We start from the raw sequence: 16,943 nt of genomic DNA, 5'->3' as shown, positions 1-16,943 counted from the left end.
TTCAAGGGGAGGGGCTTAAGCCCCAACTACTGGCTATACCACCCAGTCCATCGCCTCCTCTTAATTTTTTTGTAAGAGAAGGAGATAAGGTGGAGGAGATGAGGAAGATCAGTTCTCCATGACTTCGTTGCGTCCGTCAATGTCTGGTGGCAGTGTAACGTTTCAAACTCCTAATCTGAAGAATTTGCCATAAATTTTGTTCGGGTTCGTGTAAAATTTGTGCTAAAATTTGCTCCGTCATCTATTAAGGTTTTGTTTGGTATTGCGGTGGTTTTTCAAAAGTGCATATTTATTTCTATTTTTAGCTATAGTTAACCGGCAAAATACTGGCCATGCCACCTGAAGCGAACACCAATGGAAAAACGGGCAATCCGGGCCCACTCGTCAGTGACCTCATCTTCAAAGGGTCCCCGAGCCCAGGGCCGACAAGTTGGGCAGCACCACCACCACCACCACCGTCTCCTGCAACTGCAACTGCAAGCGACCACCCACCCACCCGGCGACGCTCCGATCCCCACGCTCCCTTTCCCGTCTCCCCAGACCCAATCGCGCGGCGGCAGCTGCAGCAGCAGCAAGCGCCGCCGCCGGAGGAGGAGGAGGAGGAGCGGCGGTGCCGTGGGGGTGAGATGAAGGAGGTGGTGCTCCACGTGTACGACGTGACGAACAGCGACTCGGAGAAGACGAACAACACCATTCTCCAGATCAACCGCATCTTCAAGGACCGCATCGGCCTCGGCGGCATCTTCCACAGCGCCGTCCAGGTAGGGCTCCCCTCCCCGCCGCCCGCCCAGATCCCAGCGAGCGACGCTTGCGTGCGCTGCCTCCCCTTCCCAGATCCCTAAATCCCTCGGCTCCTCGAACCACAGGTGTATGGCGAGGAGGAATGGTCGTTCGGGTTCTGCGAGAACGGCAGCGGCGTGTTCAGCTGCCCCGTGGGGAAGAACCCCATGTACACCTACCGCGAGCGCATCGTCCTCGGGGAGACGGAGTGCGGCATTGCCGCCGTGAACCGGATCCTGCGTGAGCTCAGCCGCGAGTGGCCGGGCCACTCGTACGACCTCCTCTCGAGGAACTGCAACCACTTCTGCGACGTGCTCTGTGAGAGGCTCGGCGTCCCCAAGCTCCCAGGTAAGGCAGCTGTGCGATGCGTATCTGTTAGCAGTATTCTCTGCCAAAAATATCGTCGTATTGATTGGGAGATTGCAGATTCCAATTTAGTTAGTGATTTCTTTGGCTAGGAAAAGAATTAGCCAACTGCAGGGAACATGAGAAATGGTTGTGAACTGGACATCGCAGAGAAAGCGTGTAGGGTTTCATGAATTCTGGATCGAGGAGCTTGCTTTTGTTGAAGTATGAGTAGATAAACTGGTGCTCCGTCATACCTTAAGCTTTAGGATAATATGTTTAGTTTATGAAACTGAATGCTGCTTGCAATAGGACTCAACTTTGGAGCTTATTGTACCAACTTGTACGAGCTTGGTTGAATAGGCCCCTTATGTGAAGTAGGCGCCACTTGTTTAGATCATAGCATTGGATTAATGAACTTTCTATGTTGCTAGCAGCTTTGTACGGTAGTGTTACTGCTCAGATTTGAAATTTGAAATGGCATAATTAGTTAACTTTTTCAGTCTGTATGGCGTTGCAGGTTGGATTAATCGTTTTGCCAATGCTGGTGATACTGCTGTGGTTGTTGCTGAGAACACAGCAGTTAAGGTACGTGTATTTTATCTGTTCTTGGTTGTGCACTTTTTTTGTTTCCAATTGCAAGATCACCTTATCCCATGGCTGTTCCTTGTTAATCATGATCAACTACTGTGTTACACTATATATTTGACTGTTACTTGTTAAGTCTGAGATGTAGCTATGGTGCATCATCAAATGTTTCATTACAGCACCAATGCACCATATTATTGTCTGAACCTGTTAAGCAGCTTGGTGGCCAATTGAGTTGCATAGGAAGAACCAGATGTCCCCCCCCCCACCCCTCTTATTTGAAGAGTAATAATACTGAAACATTGTATTGTTATGATAAAGTGTATTAGTTCGATTTACTTAATCCTATTTCACAGCATTCCCTAAAATCACGATTGCTCCTTGCTCTCCTGATGTTCGTTATTTTTCCTATTGTGATACTCATGTTTTAGATCTCTGTGTTTTCTCAATGAACATATCATCTATGTTTATGTTTTCTTTTGCCTCATGCATTTGCATTGGAGCTTGAAATATTGTTTATGTAAAATGCTATTATAGGCTCATGGGTAGAGGGTATTCCAATCAGATGAAGTAGGTTTCGTTTTGAGACTGCTTTATCACTACCTTTCTGTGTAGCCTTTTTTTTTTTTATCTTGATCATATGTAACATCTTGATTATTTTCCTTGACATGTTCTTGAATTTTATATTTTGCAGTTCAGGCAGGCTAAAACAGAAATTGTCAATGCCAGTAGAGTAGCATACAGATTTATGGCAGGCCTGGCTTCAAAAAATCAAGCCTCACCAGAGTCCCCGGATAATAACCAAAACAGAGGTGGCCCTACTTTCCAGGGAGCTTGGTTCAAGAACATTGTCTCAGCTGGCGCAAAGCCATCTTCGAGTGGATCAACTCCCTCACAGGACACCACTGATGATGGTTCCCCTTTGCAGCTGCAAAAATCAACAGAACAATCAACGCGGTTGTAGCGGATGTCGCAGAGACATATGAACTGTTGAATTGAATCTGTAGTGTAACATTAGCTAATATTTGTTCAAAACCTGTTGTCAAATTGAATCTGTAGTGTAACAGTTACTCATATTTGTTCAAAAACTGTTATTCGCGCCTGAATCTATGCTTCCCCACATTGTCTTAAATTTTAAACGCCCATGTAGCTTGACTAGAACTGTTAGCAGTGCTGATGCCTGATACCTCCAAGACCTTTTGCTCTCCACCTTGAGCATTCCTGATCAGGATGTGACCCCCGCGTGGCCTCTCAAAAAATCTGAATATCTGATGGATGCAGCTGCCGATCTACCTTCTCAACATTTAGTCGGTTTTATTGTGCTCGTGAACATTGTTACAAATTGGGTAAAGACCAGCTTTATTGCTTTCTGATTTCCAGCCATGGTGGTGCTCGATCATAGTTTACACCAGGCTGACGGCTGAATGAAGGAAAAAGGTGGTGCCATCATGGTCCAAACTCCCAACTATTTACAGGCGTATTGGATCGTACCAGTGTAACAAACCACGCATTCTGACGATAGTACCTTGCACAAAAGTTCATCAGTAAGTGTAGCCGATTATTACCAGGTGCGTATGGGAATCTAATTGCACATTTCAGGCTACGAGCTGGCTCATGGAACTTTGGTTACAAGCTCTACAATGGATGAAGTCGGTCTGATTGTCATTCACCATTCAATCGACAGCGCCGGTTAAGCTCATGTCCAGACCTAACTCTACTTTCTACCAGAGTTCAGACCCAAAATGGTACAACAGTCCTCTCTAACACATAACACTTCTATCCACTGGACCAAAACAGGGACAGAAAAGGGGAAGGCTCATTTACAAGAATGTAATGCAATTCAATTTACACGCGGGCCTGCACAGCGGGGAAAAATACAGGGTTAAGAAGCTCCTGGCTCACTAGATGAAGCATGTCTCAGATGGAGATGGTCGTGGTGAGGAATACAAGAGGCAGCAAAACCCCGATCCCGGTTCTGGAGGTACCTACTGTCATGACAAGTGTAGTTTCAGTTTGCTGTCGAAGGATGGAAAACAGTGATGATTGTCTCAGCAGCAAATGCATATAACATACCCAAGCTTCCGGATTTTGGTGAGACAGGCAATGCAGGCAATGACATTTCTGAAACCAAAAGAGAATGCCAATGTGATTATGACAAACACTAGTGTTTTCTAGTGCTGAACATGTTTCAGATGAAGTGAAAATCATGCGGTGGTTTCAAACTGTGTGGTAGTGTATTATTTCTATGACCCAAATAAGAACTCCCCCGCTCCTTACCTGGAGCACAAAGTGACAAGGATTGGACAGAAGATGAGGAGGGCCATGGTGCTGCTATGTTGTCACTCAAATCGCACGTAAAGCTAATGCCTGTAGTGTTGTCAAACACGATATCCGTAGGTAAGCTCCGAAGTAGACAGCCTACAAAAATGAAGATTGGAATTAGCACGGAACTACAGAAGTCCATGGATCAAACAAAATGAAGTTAATTGATTGGCACTGACCTTGCTGTCCAAACGCTGCTCCAATTAAGTGGTGCCAAGGAAAATAAACAGAGTTATAAAGAGTTCCAAAACGAATGAAATATTGAAGATAAGTTCTTATGGATTCAGTGCGTACCTTGCAGGCTGAAATCTTTCAGGTCAATATCACAAAGCCCATAAATATCATCCACTACACCAGCTTTCTGTAGCATTGATCCAAATATTGTTGCACAATTAATTGCTTGCAGATTTGTGACAAATATTTGCTTCTGCCTAGTTCCAATGTAAGAGTTCAACGCTGTGCAGCATGAAGGCGTTGAAGAAGATGCCTTGCCACATGCCTCAATGACTGAAGAAGGTTCGTCAAACTCCAGCGGACAAACTACATCATTTAGAACAAAAGTCAGCCAATTCACTTGGTGGCATGCATGATGATAATGAAATAGACAACACTAATCACCTATTCCTTTAATTATGGCAAACATGGGTCACATTCTAGTACCCGAGCAACCCAAGGTCTCAAACATCCCAACAACGGACCAACCAAAGCCAAACAAAAGAGAGTGTGACATCACATACCTTTGTTCACCTTGCAACCTGATAATACTCTGAAAGCACTGTTCGCCTCTTCTGATGAAAGCTTCATAGATAACCAGGAGTGAACTACCCCTTTACAGTCACTAACAACATCAATTCCAGCAGCACTCCCAGGTATGGTAGAACTTCCAAAAATGTTAGCCCCACCTGAGGAAATGTGAATAGCTGCTTCCGCTATTGCAGGTTGGCAAACTGGCCTACAACACTCTTTCAGTGGGTCAACACTGCTGCATGCATCTAGGAGTTTACTGATGTTAACTATTTTCTCAAATGAGCTAATATCCTTTACAGGACAAGAAGCATCAGTAAGATTTGATGGCCTTAGAGTACATAACTCAGGGATATTGGTGTTTGCCCCCTTGCTGGCAAGTATGCTCATAATGTCAGAGAAACAAACATTTGATGAAGCCTGGTTGAGAACTAGCGTATCATTTCCACTACCATATGCAGCTTGGAAAATATTCATCAAGCTATTAACTTGGGGGCAACATATAACATCAGCAACTAGTGGTGCTAAAGGAATGGAGCAATCAGATGCTGTCTTGTCCATAATATAAGAGAGTGCTGAAAAATTTACATGGCATTTTCCAGTCAAGACTGGATTATAGGATGTGTAGTTTGGATACATAGGTGACAGTGGCTCAACTGGGTTAGGGTTGTGAGGAAGAACAGATGGTGAAATCTCTATTGGATCAATGAGACCGATAGGTGGGTCAGACAGAAGGAACTTGTCTTTTGGTCCAAGTGTTGATTTCTGAGACAAAACATGCTGGCTGCCACAAAGCCAAACCACGAACAATACGAGCCAATGATACACTGTACCTGCAATGCAATGTTCCTTTCAGCATAGCATATCGAGAACAATAATCACAACAATTGTAGAATGCATTTCAATTAGATAGTGTGTCTAGTATCATGGCCATGATTATATTGGTTAAGTTACAAGAAATATCACTACCTGTTGCGTGAAGTTATTAATCCAGCTTCAGTTCCTTTTAAAATTACTAAATTTTGAACCGTTTCCGAAAGAATCACAAACTTTACTTAAATGGATTGTTGGGAAAATCAAATCAAATTATCAACAGAACAGAATGACATTCCAAATTAACTTCACTTAACTAGAACAATTAGTTAAGCACAAGGAAACATGAACACATGTTAGTATCCAACAAGAATCCAAACCAGAAACAGCATCAACAGATTCAAGCGGAACTCTAACACCATATTGTTAACGGAATTAAATTTATCTCTTTGAACCCGACAAATTTAACATTGATATTTCTATGTGGACGGACAACAACTCCTTCAAACAACATAAGTGGGGGTGAGGTGGGGTGCGGGGTTGGAATACTCACCCTGAGCAAATGAACCAGAGCTGGAGCTCTCCATATCTTTTAGCCTGAAGAAGTAAGTGCATGCATGAGATAATGCATACAATGTTCTCAGTTCAATCAAAATTTAAGAACTCTTCTCGTGGGATCACCAGAGACAGTAACACTGCAGCAAAGCAGCATGTTAATAATAAAAAAATTGTAGAGATTATGTAAAAGAATGCTAATGCACAAGGGAAAAATGAATCTCAAGCAAGTACAAAAAACTCGACCACGGGGTGAAGATGTCCCTCTAGCTTTGTCTTAAGAGAAGGGAGTACCGAACCCTTTAGGGACCTACTCACACAACCTATGAGCACCCGAGTTTGAGCCCGGGTGGGCGGCCTTTCAACCGGAGGCTCTACCAACCGAGCTATTGCTCGGTTCTCCTCAAGCAAGTAAAAGGGCAATAGTAATATTTTGGTGAACATAATTAAGCAAAAAATCAAGTATTTTGCCACATAATTATCCACTTTTAGATCAACTCACCAACAAAAATTTCCTACCAGTACATTCTGTGCAGAAAGCACAAGACAATATAAGTTCAGTAAGGTTGTGTTCTTTCAAGAAATGCAGATGTAGGTGCTACTTTCTGATATAATTCAAATTAATTGAGCTGAAAGAATACATGGGAGATTGAACAGAAAGTTGTTACTTATGTGTGCAAATTTGTTATGTTTAGCATGCAAGGAAAATTTGAGATAAACATGGCTTAGCAATGGGTTTTCTACAGATAACTTTCTTTTGAACTACAGGCTTCAGTGCTGTCTGTATTGTCCAAAATACTAAATACAGACAAAAAGGAATTTCACTCCTATCTGTCATGCTGCTGATAGTGTTATCCTTACACGTCGCCGATCTTAAAAAAATGTAGGCTTTTGTATCTAGTGAACTTGCACTAGATAGCTAAGTATTGAACATGTGCCAAATGTAGAAAAAAAATCTAGATTTAGGATAAGGATTACGGTGGGGTGTTTACTGGCAATGTCGGGCTTAGAGGGAGGCAGGGGGGCGCGGGTAGCCCGGCGTTGAAGGTGCTTGCAGCGGTGGTGCTGCCAGCCACAGTAAGGTAGAAGCGTGGTGTGTGGTGTCAGTGGAGGCATTGGCGGTTTGGTTGGTAGCACCGGTACTGAGGAAGGGAAGTGGGAGGAGGAAGAAGGGGCGTTCACTTTTTATGTATCGGGTGGGCCGAGCTGCCCAAAATGCACAGTCAACGCTCACTTGTCAAATAAATAGGAAACGCCAATGTGCAGATTGCATAAGGAAACTCCCACAACACATTGAATCATCCGCAAACATCGCATCTGAGTTGCTGCTGACACAGAACCTCTTTTGCACTTGAGCTAGAAGAACTGACAAACGAAATCATTGTTAAGTAGCTTTCACCTATCTCACGTAGCCATTGCTTCGGAAACAAAGGAAAGCATCAGTTTCTAGCTAGTCTAACATAATATACTCTAATGCGGGACTGAGAAGCAAGTCTTTCATCCAATACTCTTGCCAAAAACCGCCTGTGTCGGCAAGGGGACATAAGGGGGTTCAGTTGAACCCCCAAATTTTTTGGACAAAATGAATTGCATCCGCGCCTTAATTGGGTGCCAAGAAGCCCTGTGGTGGCAACCAGTGTCGATCTTGCATCTCGCACGCTGAAGAAGAAGAACCTAATCGCACTACCGCGCAGTCGCCGCGAAAAAAGTCCACGAGGCCACGACTAACTGAATGGAGTAGAGAGAACTAACTGCTTGGTCTGATTGAGAACAAACCGGCTCTTAGAGCAAGGGAATCCATCCAAGCAAGCTAGGACTACTTACCAGCACAAAAACGAAACCAACCCGAGTCCGAATGGATCTCAGCTCCAATGGAGCGAGAGGGGAGCTGCGCTGCGGCGGCGGCAGACTGAGGAGTGTCCGGTGGGGGATCCGGCGGGGAGAGGGAGAGGGGACGAGCTCACGGGCAGGTGGCGGCGGCGAGATGTGCTGCTCTGGATGGGGAGAGGAGAACAGTGCGTGCGTGTGTGTGGCTGCAGCCCTAAGGGTGTGTTTGGTTGTCCGCATGAGGTTTTGTAGAGCTGCATCGTATATCCTGAATGAGTGGAAGCAGGTTGAGGGGATCCGTATTCTGGAAAAGAAGTATGTTTGGTTGGTTGGATAAGCGGATGCAGGTAGATTTTGAGTTTGTGTTTGGTAGGTTGAATCTCAGACTGCATGTGAGGATTCGTTGTCACTGACGAGTGGGCCCCGCGTCGGCCAGGCTGCATCCCGCCGGCCAGGACGGCACCTACGGCCGATTCAGGACGGCACCTGCAGCCGCGGGTGCAGCGAATACGCGCGCGTGCTGCATGCCGGGAGCAGGCCGAATCGGCCGTAGGTGCCGTCCTGGCCGGCGGGATGCAGCCTGGCCGACGCGGGGCCCACTCGTCAGTGACAACGAATCCCCACATGCAGTCTGAGATTCAACCTACCAAACACAAACTCAAAATCTAACTGCATCCGCTTATCCAACCAACCAAACATACTTCTTTTCCAGAATACGGATCCCCTCAGCCTGCTTCCACTCATCCAGGATATACGATGCAGCTCTACAAAACCTCATGCGGACAACCAAACACACCCTTAGGGTCTCTGTTTGGTATAAGACTAAAATTTAATTACATATTAAAAAATTTTGGTTAGTCAAAAAAATTTATAATATTTTTGGCAAATCTCAATCGGTCAAATAGTCCGTTAAAATTTATGACCAGTCAAATTTTAGTTTAACTTCAAACCAAATATCATTTTAACGACTAAAATTTAACACTACTAAAATTTAGTCATTTAAGGGGAAAAAAAGCAAACAGCCCTTTAGACTCCAGCTAGTCTTTTGCTTGCCCGGCCATAGGAAAATAACTTGGACACGGTCAAATTTTGGTCAAACGAAGGCTAAAATTTCTAAACACGGTTAAATTTTGATTCGATCTTTGCATAAGATTGAGGTGTTAGGCTGACTATAGCCATGCTTTCTCTATCCGTTGCCTAACCAACATCGATTTCCCCCCCTTTTATTGTACTCTGGTTGGTAGATGTAGCCGTGGCAAGCTATGTAGAGTATTTTTCGTAACTACCATTGAAGTGTCATGTGTTGCTAGAAACGTTATATGATAGGTGAAGCTGTTAGATAACCGGTTCACCAGGGACTCTATCGGCTCTCCTGGTCAGCACAACTGTTCGCAATCTCCTTAGTCTTCATGGCGCCATCATAGTAGGATCTCCAACTGATCTAGTTGACCTATAGCTAGGTTGACGCATGAACCTTGTACTTGTCTATATATTGCTACGATCAATGTAATACAAGTGTGTTCGCTGAGCATTAGTATTCTACATGGTATCAGCAGCCTCAAGTTCTTGAGCTTGTTTTCTTATTGTCATGAGCACCGATTCCACAACCAATTCTGATGCAGGCACTCTGCCCCCTTCTCCAGCCGGTATGACCCCATCTTCGTCCACCTCGAATCCTGCTGCTGCTCCTCCCATTTCCCTTATCATTCAAAGCGTCAACATCAAGTCCTTAATCCCCTTCCTCCTTGATATTCAAGCCAACAATTTCACCAAGTGGCGCACTTTATTTTTTATTGTTCTCCATCGCTTTTATCTTCAGGAGCATGTCGACGACTCTGATCCACACCTTGATGATCCCGAGTGGGTCAAAGAGGACCTCACCATCCTCATGTGGCTCGACGCCACCATCACTGATGAACTTCTAGATATGGTGATGGTTCCCTCTGCTACTAAATTTTAGATCTGGTGGCACCTCAACCAGGAACAAGCCGAGCCGCATTGTCCATCTCGAGGTCGGGTTCCAGGGTCTGTGTCAAGGTGACCTCTCTGTGTCCGCCTATTGCCACAAGTTGTAGAGGATGGCCAATGCGCTTGCAGATTGTGATCAGGCCATCACCGAGTGAACTCTCGTCCACCAGCTCATATGCGGGTTCAATCCCAAATTTGTCATGCTCAAGACTCTGCTTCCGCTCCTTCCCGCGTTCCTGACCTTTCTGCAAGCATGAGACTATCTCACTCTTGACGAGTCTTCGCAAGAAGGCATTGTGAAGCTTGCTGCTGAGTCCGCCCTGGCTGCTGTCGGAGTCAATCCCGACTCAACCAACTCCTCTAACACTCACTCTGACTCCACTGATCATGCTCTCTCTAGCTCAGTGCACAGTCAACGTGACCGTGGTCGCGAGCGCTCCGGCCACATAACTCTGGTCACGGCCAACAACAGCACCAGCAGGCCTGTTTGATGTCACTTAGTGGGTTGCACCGGTGAACCCCTGTTGGCGTGCACCATGAACGGGTGCATCTGGCTCGAGTGTCCTCAAAGCGCACCCTTTACCGAATCAGGCCTATGCCATGTACTAGCCGTCTCTGCCAACTCCAGCTTCGACTGATACTCCCTCCTGGGATGTGTCTGGCCTAATCAAGACGCTCCACTCAGGGATTGGTACCTTGATTCTGGTGCCACGTCCCACATGTCAAGTGACCTTGGTAAGTTTTCTTCCTATTCCCCTTCCTCTTCTTCTAGTTCATCGCATGTCATTGTTGGTAATGGCTCTACCCTCCCTGTTCTTGGCTCTGGGTTCATCCCCCTGCCACTTTCTGTCTTGGCTCTGGGTTCATCGCATGTCATTCTTCGGGTTCATCCCCTTGCCACTTTCTGTCTACTTAACATACTTCATGCACCGCATCTTGTCAAGAATTTGATTTCTGTGCGGCACTTCACAAAGGACAACCTCTGTTCTATTGAGTTTGATCCCTTTGGTTTTTCTATGATGTGCAATAGCTCTAGTGCACTATACCCTTTTCCTCGGCACTCTGATGCTTCCACTGCCACTGCACTCACGGTTCAGTCTCCTTCAGTGGATCTCTGGCATAAAAGGCTCAGCCATCCCTAGCGGCATACCATGTTGCAACTACTTTCCAATAAATCTTTTCCATGTTCCAATAAATGCATTTCTCTAAATCTTTGTGAGGCATGTCGGCTAGGGCGTCATGTACGCATCTCCTGTTGTTCGCTTTACCGGATTCAAATACTACATTGTCATATTGGATTACTATTTGCATTATGCTTGGACTTACCCGTTGTGCCAAAAATCTGATGCCTTCTCCAGTCTCATTCTCAACCAATTTCACATTTTTATACAATGCTTCCAATGCGACAGTGGTCGAGAGTTTGACAACTCCATGTTTTGCCAATTTCTTTCCTCTCGCGGGATCACTCTTTGATTGTCTTGCCCATACACTTCATCCCAGAACGGGAAAGCTAAACGTACTCTCTGAACTATTAATGACATTTTGGGTGGAGATGCCCCACACATTTTGGGTGGAGGCACTTCATACTGCCATCTACTTACTAAACCTCTATCCACGTCAACCCTTGCATTTTTTTCACTCCCTACCATGTTCTGTATAATGAACCTCCCAGCTATGCCTATTTGGGTGTGTTCGGGTGCTTATGTTTCCCTAACCTCCTCGCCACATCCACAAATAAATTGTCACACTGTTCCTCTCGTTGTGTTATTCCTCAGCTATCCTCAGGATCATAAAGGATATCGTTGTTTCGATTTGTGCACACGCAAGGTGGTGTTTGATGAAGATTGCTTTCCTTTTTCCTCCCAATCGTCTATCACATGCACTAGATCCAATCCTGCCACAATCGATCCGGACGTATAAACCTGGGATCTAGTGCAATTGCGGCCCAAACCACGAGCACCAACTACCTCGCATATCACCCGTCACTTAATCCACTAGCATTGGATTCAGTTTGCACCACTCCCTGCTCGCCATTTGTCCCACTACCAACCACCAGTGTGATTTCCTTGCCGCTTGTGCCATCCAGCTCCACCCACCAACGCATAGACTCGGCTGGCTCCATGCACCCATCTTCTCCTTCACATCCAATATCGCACGACATGCAAACCCGTGCCAAATCCGGGATTTTTGTTCCCAAATGGCACCTTGATCTTTCTGCCACCACTGATATCTCTCCCCTGCCTTCATCTTATCATGTGGCTCTCAAAGATCCTCACTGGTATGCCGCCATGGTCGCCGAATACAATGCATTGCTCTCAAATAGTACTCGGTCTCTTGTTCCTCTGCCTCCTGGAACTAATATCATGATAGGAAAGTGATTTTCCGACACAAATATAACCCTGATGGTACTCTCTCTCTCTCTCTCTCTCTCTCTCTCTCTCTCTCTCTCTCTCTCTCTCTCTCTCTCTCTCTCTCTATTAAGCCCATTGGGTCATTTGGGGTTTTACCCAATAGGCCGGGGTTGATTACAATGAGACCTTTAGCCCTGTTGTTAAGCCGGCTACCATTCGAGTTGTGTTAGGGGGATAATCACTGACAATGAATCTAGGGTATACCGGTTGATGGGTGTGTTGATCTACGTTTCTTGCGGTTGGATCGAAGGGACACAAGAACACAATGGTTTATCCTGGTTCAAACCTCCCTTGGGATAAAGACCCTACATGTGTATTTTCTTGTAGATTGGATGGATTTATTATCGAATGTCCTCTACAAATCGGGTCATCACCCTTTATATAACGGGGGAAAAGAAGATCATATAAATAGACCATACCAGGTACAGTAGCAGACATACTTCTGACAAAGCCAACAACTCCTAGGCCATCATTATGGGGGCATGCACGCCCATCCTACCCTGGTCGCCGTGCAAGCCCTATCACGTCTGCAGAGCATCATCACATTCGCTTGCGAGGCCGACCAATAGCAATAAATACTACAGGATGGGTCACTCCAACTCTACATCTACCCCCGATCATACTCGCCGAAAGGAGGTGCCTAGGGAAGGAAAAATGTGAGTGGACAGTATTTAATGCGATTTGATTGGTTAGGTGAGTATTCGGCATGTGACCAGTAGAGATTACCTTCATTGACCAGGGGTTGGTCGCCTGAGCCCCGCCCTGGTCGTAGGGTGAAGTTGTGATCTCATGGATATCAACCTACGGTTGCCATTTAGCTACGTGGGGCTCACCCTGTGGGGCACCCCCTTACCTATCACATGAACAAGTTGTTTTAAGCATCACCACCTCCCAATCTTGGCCTATACACCAGCTAAATGTTTCTAATGCTTTTCTCCACATTTCCCTATTTGAAACCATGTTTTGTCAACAACCTGCAAGATTTATTGATCCTTCTTATCCTTCACATGTCTGCAAACTCAACAACTCGCTATATGGTTTAAAACAAGCCCCAAGGACCTGGTTCCTTTGCTTCACCAGGTTTCTTTGTTCCATTGGCTTCCATGCATCCAAGTCTGATTCTTCTCTCTTTATTTTCAAATTAGCATCTCATGTTTCCTATCTCCTACTGTATGTAGACGATATTATTCTCACCGCCAATTCTAGCTCACTTATCACATCTCTGATCTCTCAGCTTTGAAAGGAGTTTGCTATGTAGTACATTGGCTCGTAGGAACATTTTCTGGTCATACTGTTGGAAGTTTCCTGCGGTACCAAAAGGATTAAAACTCTGCATGCAATGAGTCGGTGGGCTATTTTGGGGAAACTGGGAATGGTTGAATGTCGTGGGGGCAAACTGAGACTGGGTGAAAGCTGTGGGCTGGTTTGGGGCAAAAATTTGCATGTATTGAAAACTTGTATTTTTTTAGCCTTGGATTCGAGGGATCGGAGGCAAGCAAACATGTGAAATATCTATCCGATGGATCCATTTGAGAGACTTAGGTTTTGCATGAACTAGTGTTGTTTGGAGATGAACATGTCTTCTCTTTTTATGCAGGCAGTTGGGAGAAGGAGCAGCAACGGATAGAAGAAGAGAGCAAGAAGGGAGCAGCAAGAGGCCAACAGCGGCTAGGAAAGCAACGGTCAAGCGAGGCTGTGTGGCTTGGCGGTTGAGATCAAAAGGAGATGTATTGTTGGCAGTTGGGCTATAACTTTATATCAAATATTAATGTAATTTTTTATTGTATCAGACCTAGCTCCATGCTGGAGACCGATTCTTCATGGAGCTAACCGCCACATTGTATAGATCCTGGTCCTACGACGGTATTAATAGGGTTGAAAACGGTCGAAAACGATCGGAAAAGGCTAAAACCGTTTTCAGTTTCACATTTTTTTTTGTGTGGAAGTGATATCGAAAACGATAAGTCGGAAACGAATACGGCATCGGTATTACGGAAATATCGGAAACGATGATGTCGGACGGAAAATATGACGGTATCGATCGAGAATCGATAATTCAGAATCGATATGTTGATCTGTAGCTCACAAACCACATATCTCATACGACAAGATCGATGAAGTCACACATGACTTCATGACATAATGACAATACGAGTTAAAACACATCTCATATGAATATATGATAAAGGACAAGACACATTTAATATGATAAATATAAATCCATGATACATATGAATATACGAGGATAAGTTCTAATGTTAAACATAAGTTTATAATTCACATCTCACAACTCACAAGTGACAAGGCACATACATCATACAGACATACCCATAGACATGGACACAGAATGAAGTCTGGACCAAAATGACATGGTTTGATGGTCACACATGAAGTTTAAACAGTTGAACCAAAAGGACACATAAACATAGACATAGCTTCACAGAATGATAGTTGACATAGCAGCAACTAAAATAACACAAGTCTGAAGCAAAAGATAGCCATCTTTCATTCTTTCTTCATTGCCTTTACCAGCCTATAGCTGAAACTCTGGCTCATCATCATCATTATTACCTGCTAAGTCTTCCTCTTCATCCTGCAGTTTTGTAAAGCAATAATTCAATTAATTTTCAGTATGGCAGTATGTCTTTTTACATAAGTATGAAGGAAAAATATAAGTGAGAACTAGCAGCTAGGCAGCTAGCTGTCTAGCAAGACTTTGCATAAGTAAGAAGGAAACATAGAAGTGAAAACTAGCAGCTAGTTGTCTAGCAATACTTTGCACATTCAGATAAAAAACAAGGTGAAAAGGATAGAAGTTGTACCTCAACCTGTAGATTTTTAACACCATCTTCAAGAGACTCAATTTCAGCGAGCAATGAAGAAACTTTAGGAGAATTTGTAATGAAAATGTAGCTACATTAGCAAATTGGTAATGACTTCTTGCACAACTAGAACTAAGAACCTATTCTGATTTTTACCTTTTCTTGCTGTAGCTATCCAATCTTTGGTGCAAATCAGTGCTTGTACCATCTCCAGATCAAGACTGCTACGATAGGGACAACAACACGACCACCAGCACTAAAAGCAGATTCTGGAGCTACAGTTGAAACTTGCATGGCCAACACATCACGAGCAAGCAGGCACAGAATAGAATATTCATCCTTTTGGAGCTTCCACCATGATAGAACATCAAATGTATTCTGATTGACTTTATTAAGCCTTAACGGTGGTTCTGCCAAGTATTTCTCCAAGTCATTTGCAACATCATCATTAGGGCCATGTGTGTCGTATAGGAAGTCATCAAGTTTGTCACCAATACTCTCCATAAATTGATCTACATCAGATGAAGTAATAGCTGCATTGCTCTTTGAAGATGATGGTTTAGTAGAACTAGAAGCATAGCATTGATACATCTCCTTCAAGACAAAATTAAAAATTTTCAAGTTCAGCTTCAAAGGGATTTCTGTAGAACTTTTTCAAGTAGAATTCTACAATTCTCCTCTTGTACCTAGGATCAAGAACACTTGCCTTAGCAAGGGCAACATTGGGCTTCTTCCAATATTTATCAAACTTAACACTCATAGAAATTGCCATCTTACTAATAGTGTGATTATTATGATTGCACCAATCACTAAGCAGCAACTTTATCTCACAAAAACCTTTGAAAAACAAGTTTGCAGTTGGATATAATGTACCAGAAAATAGCTCGGTGAGATCAAAGAACTTTTTCAAGCATGGTAAAAGAATTCTTGCCTTGTCCCATTCTGCAGGGGATGGAGCAATCTTCTTATATCTGCGGCGTTCATAGGATATGCGCCTCTCAAAAGCAGCCCTATAGTATAGGGCATCCCTCAACATGGTGTAAGTTGAATTCCACCTTATGGAAACATCAAGAGACAAGCCCATCTTTGTGTCCAATCCACACTTAGTAGCACACTTTAAGAAATCCTCACATTGCAATGGAGATCCCTTCACAGTTAGTACAAATGCCCTAATATTCTAAATAGAAGATGCAATGACACTCATACCATCCTTAGCAACCAAATTGAAGATGTGATTGGCACATCTCACATGAAAGAACTGCCCATCACAGATTAATGGGCTATGCTTCTTGAGGTCTTTAATAACATCTTTAATAGCAACTTCATTAGCAGCAACATTGTCTAGAGTCAAAGAAAACATCTTCTTTTCGATGTACCACTTCAACATGCATGAACTAAGGGTATGGCACATATTCTCACTAGTATGCCGACCTGGGACATGGAAGAAATTAACAATTCTCTTATGTATACGCCAATCCTCATCTACCCAATGCACAGTGACACATATACCCTTTGTTCTGATTTGAGGTCCACATATCCATAGTTGCACTCAAGCGACATGGAAGGGTTTTGAAATATGCATACAACTTTTCCTTTTCTTTCAAATAGATGCCCATAAGTTCTTTTCTAACTATGACACGAGACTTGATAGGAAAGCTAGGATGCATAGATTTTATCCAATCAACAAGATACTCATGGTCAACTATGTTGAATGGATACTCATGCATGATAATTGCAGTGTAGAACTTCCTCAAACTTACTTCTTGAT

General features: G+C 44.0%; 2 protein-coding genes across 4 annotated transcripts; one reads left to right on the top strand and one right to left on the bottom strand.

Annotated features, from left to right (window-relative positions):
- Positions 1-27: 27 nt before the first annotated feature.
- Positions 28-2,819, top strand: LOC133903391 (uncharacterized). The gene is made up of 5 exons (XM_062344750.1): positions 28-204; positions 306-761; positions 867-1,128; positions 1,646-1,713; positions 2,408-2,819. Exons 2-5 carry the CDS (start codon positions 333-335, stop codon positions 2,675-2,677), a joined length of 1,029 nt encoding a protein of 342 aa, XP_062200734.1. The 5' UTR covers positions 28-204; positions 306-332; the 3' UTR covers positions 2,678-2,819.
- A 535-nt stretch (positions 2,820-3,354) lies between these two features.
- LOC133903389 (uncharacterized GPI-anchored protein At1g61900-like) lies at positions 3,355-8,181 on the bottom strand. Of its 3 annotated transcripts, none has more exons than XM_062344745.1 (8): positions 7,972-8,181; positions 6,146-6,287; positions 4,773-5,612; positions 4,330-4,575; positions 4,215-4,229; positions 3,991-4,131; positions 3,787-3,834; positions 3,355-3,701 (listed from the first exon to the last, which is right to left on the bottom strand). In XM_062344745.1, the coding sequence occupies exons 2-8, from the start codon at positions 6,177-6,179 to the stop codon at positions 3,631-3,633; spliced, it is 1,395 nt and encodes a 464-aa protein (XP_062200729.1). In that variant the 5' UTR covers positions 6,180-6,287; positions 7,972-8,181; the 3' UTR covers positions 3,355-3,630. The 3 variants fall into 3 exon arrangements, with proteins under 3 accessions (XP_062200729.1, XP_062200731.1, XP_062200730.1); XM_062344747.1 differs by having other exon boundaries at positions 3,355-3,698; XM_062344746.1 differs by having other exon boundaries at positions 7,993-8,181.
- Between the last annotated feature and the right edge of the window lie 8,762 nt (positions 8,182-16,943).

This window comes from Phragmites australis, chromosome 21 (genome assembly GCF_958298935.1).
Source record: "Phragmites australis chromosome 21, lpPhrAust1.1, whole genome shotgun sequence".
In the NCBI taxonomy this organism is placed as follows: Eukaryota; Viridiplantae; Streptophyta; class Magnoliopsida; order Poales; family Poaceae; genus Phragmites; species Phragmites australis.
This window is presented reverse-complemented; position numbering and strand designations above follow the sequence as displayed.

Coding starts and splice junctions, on each gene's coding strand:
- LOC133903389 (XM_062344745.1), bottom strand. CDS start 6,179: ATGGAGAGCTCCAGCTCTGGTTCATTTGCTCAGG. Junction 3,835..3,990: donor CTTGTCACTTTGTGCTCCAG/GTAAGGAGCGGG, acceptor TTTTGGTTTCAG/AAATGTCATTGCCTGCATTG. Junction 3,702..3,786: donor ACCAAAATCCGGAAGCTTGG/GTATGTTATATG, acceptor TTGTCATGACAG/TAGGTACCTCCAGAACCGGG.
- LOC133903391 (XM_062344750.1), top strand. CDS start 333: ATGCCACCTGAAGCGAACACCAATGGAAAAACGGGCAATCCGGGCCCA. Junction 762..866: donor TCTTCCACAGCGCCGTCCAG/GTAGGGCTCCCC, acceptor CTCGAACCACAG/GTGTATGGCGAGGAGGAATG. Junction 1,129..1,645: donor CGGCGTCCCCAAGCTCCCAG/GTAAGGCAGCTG, acceptor ATGGCGTTGCAG/GTTGGATTAATCGTTTTGCC.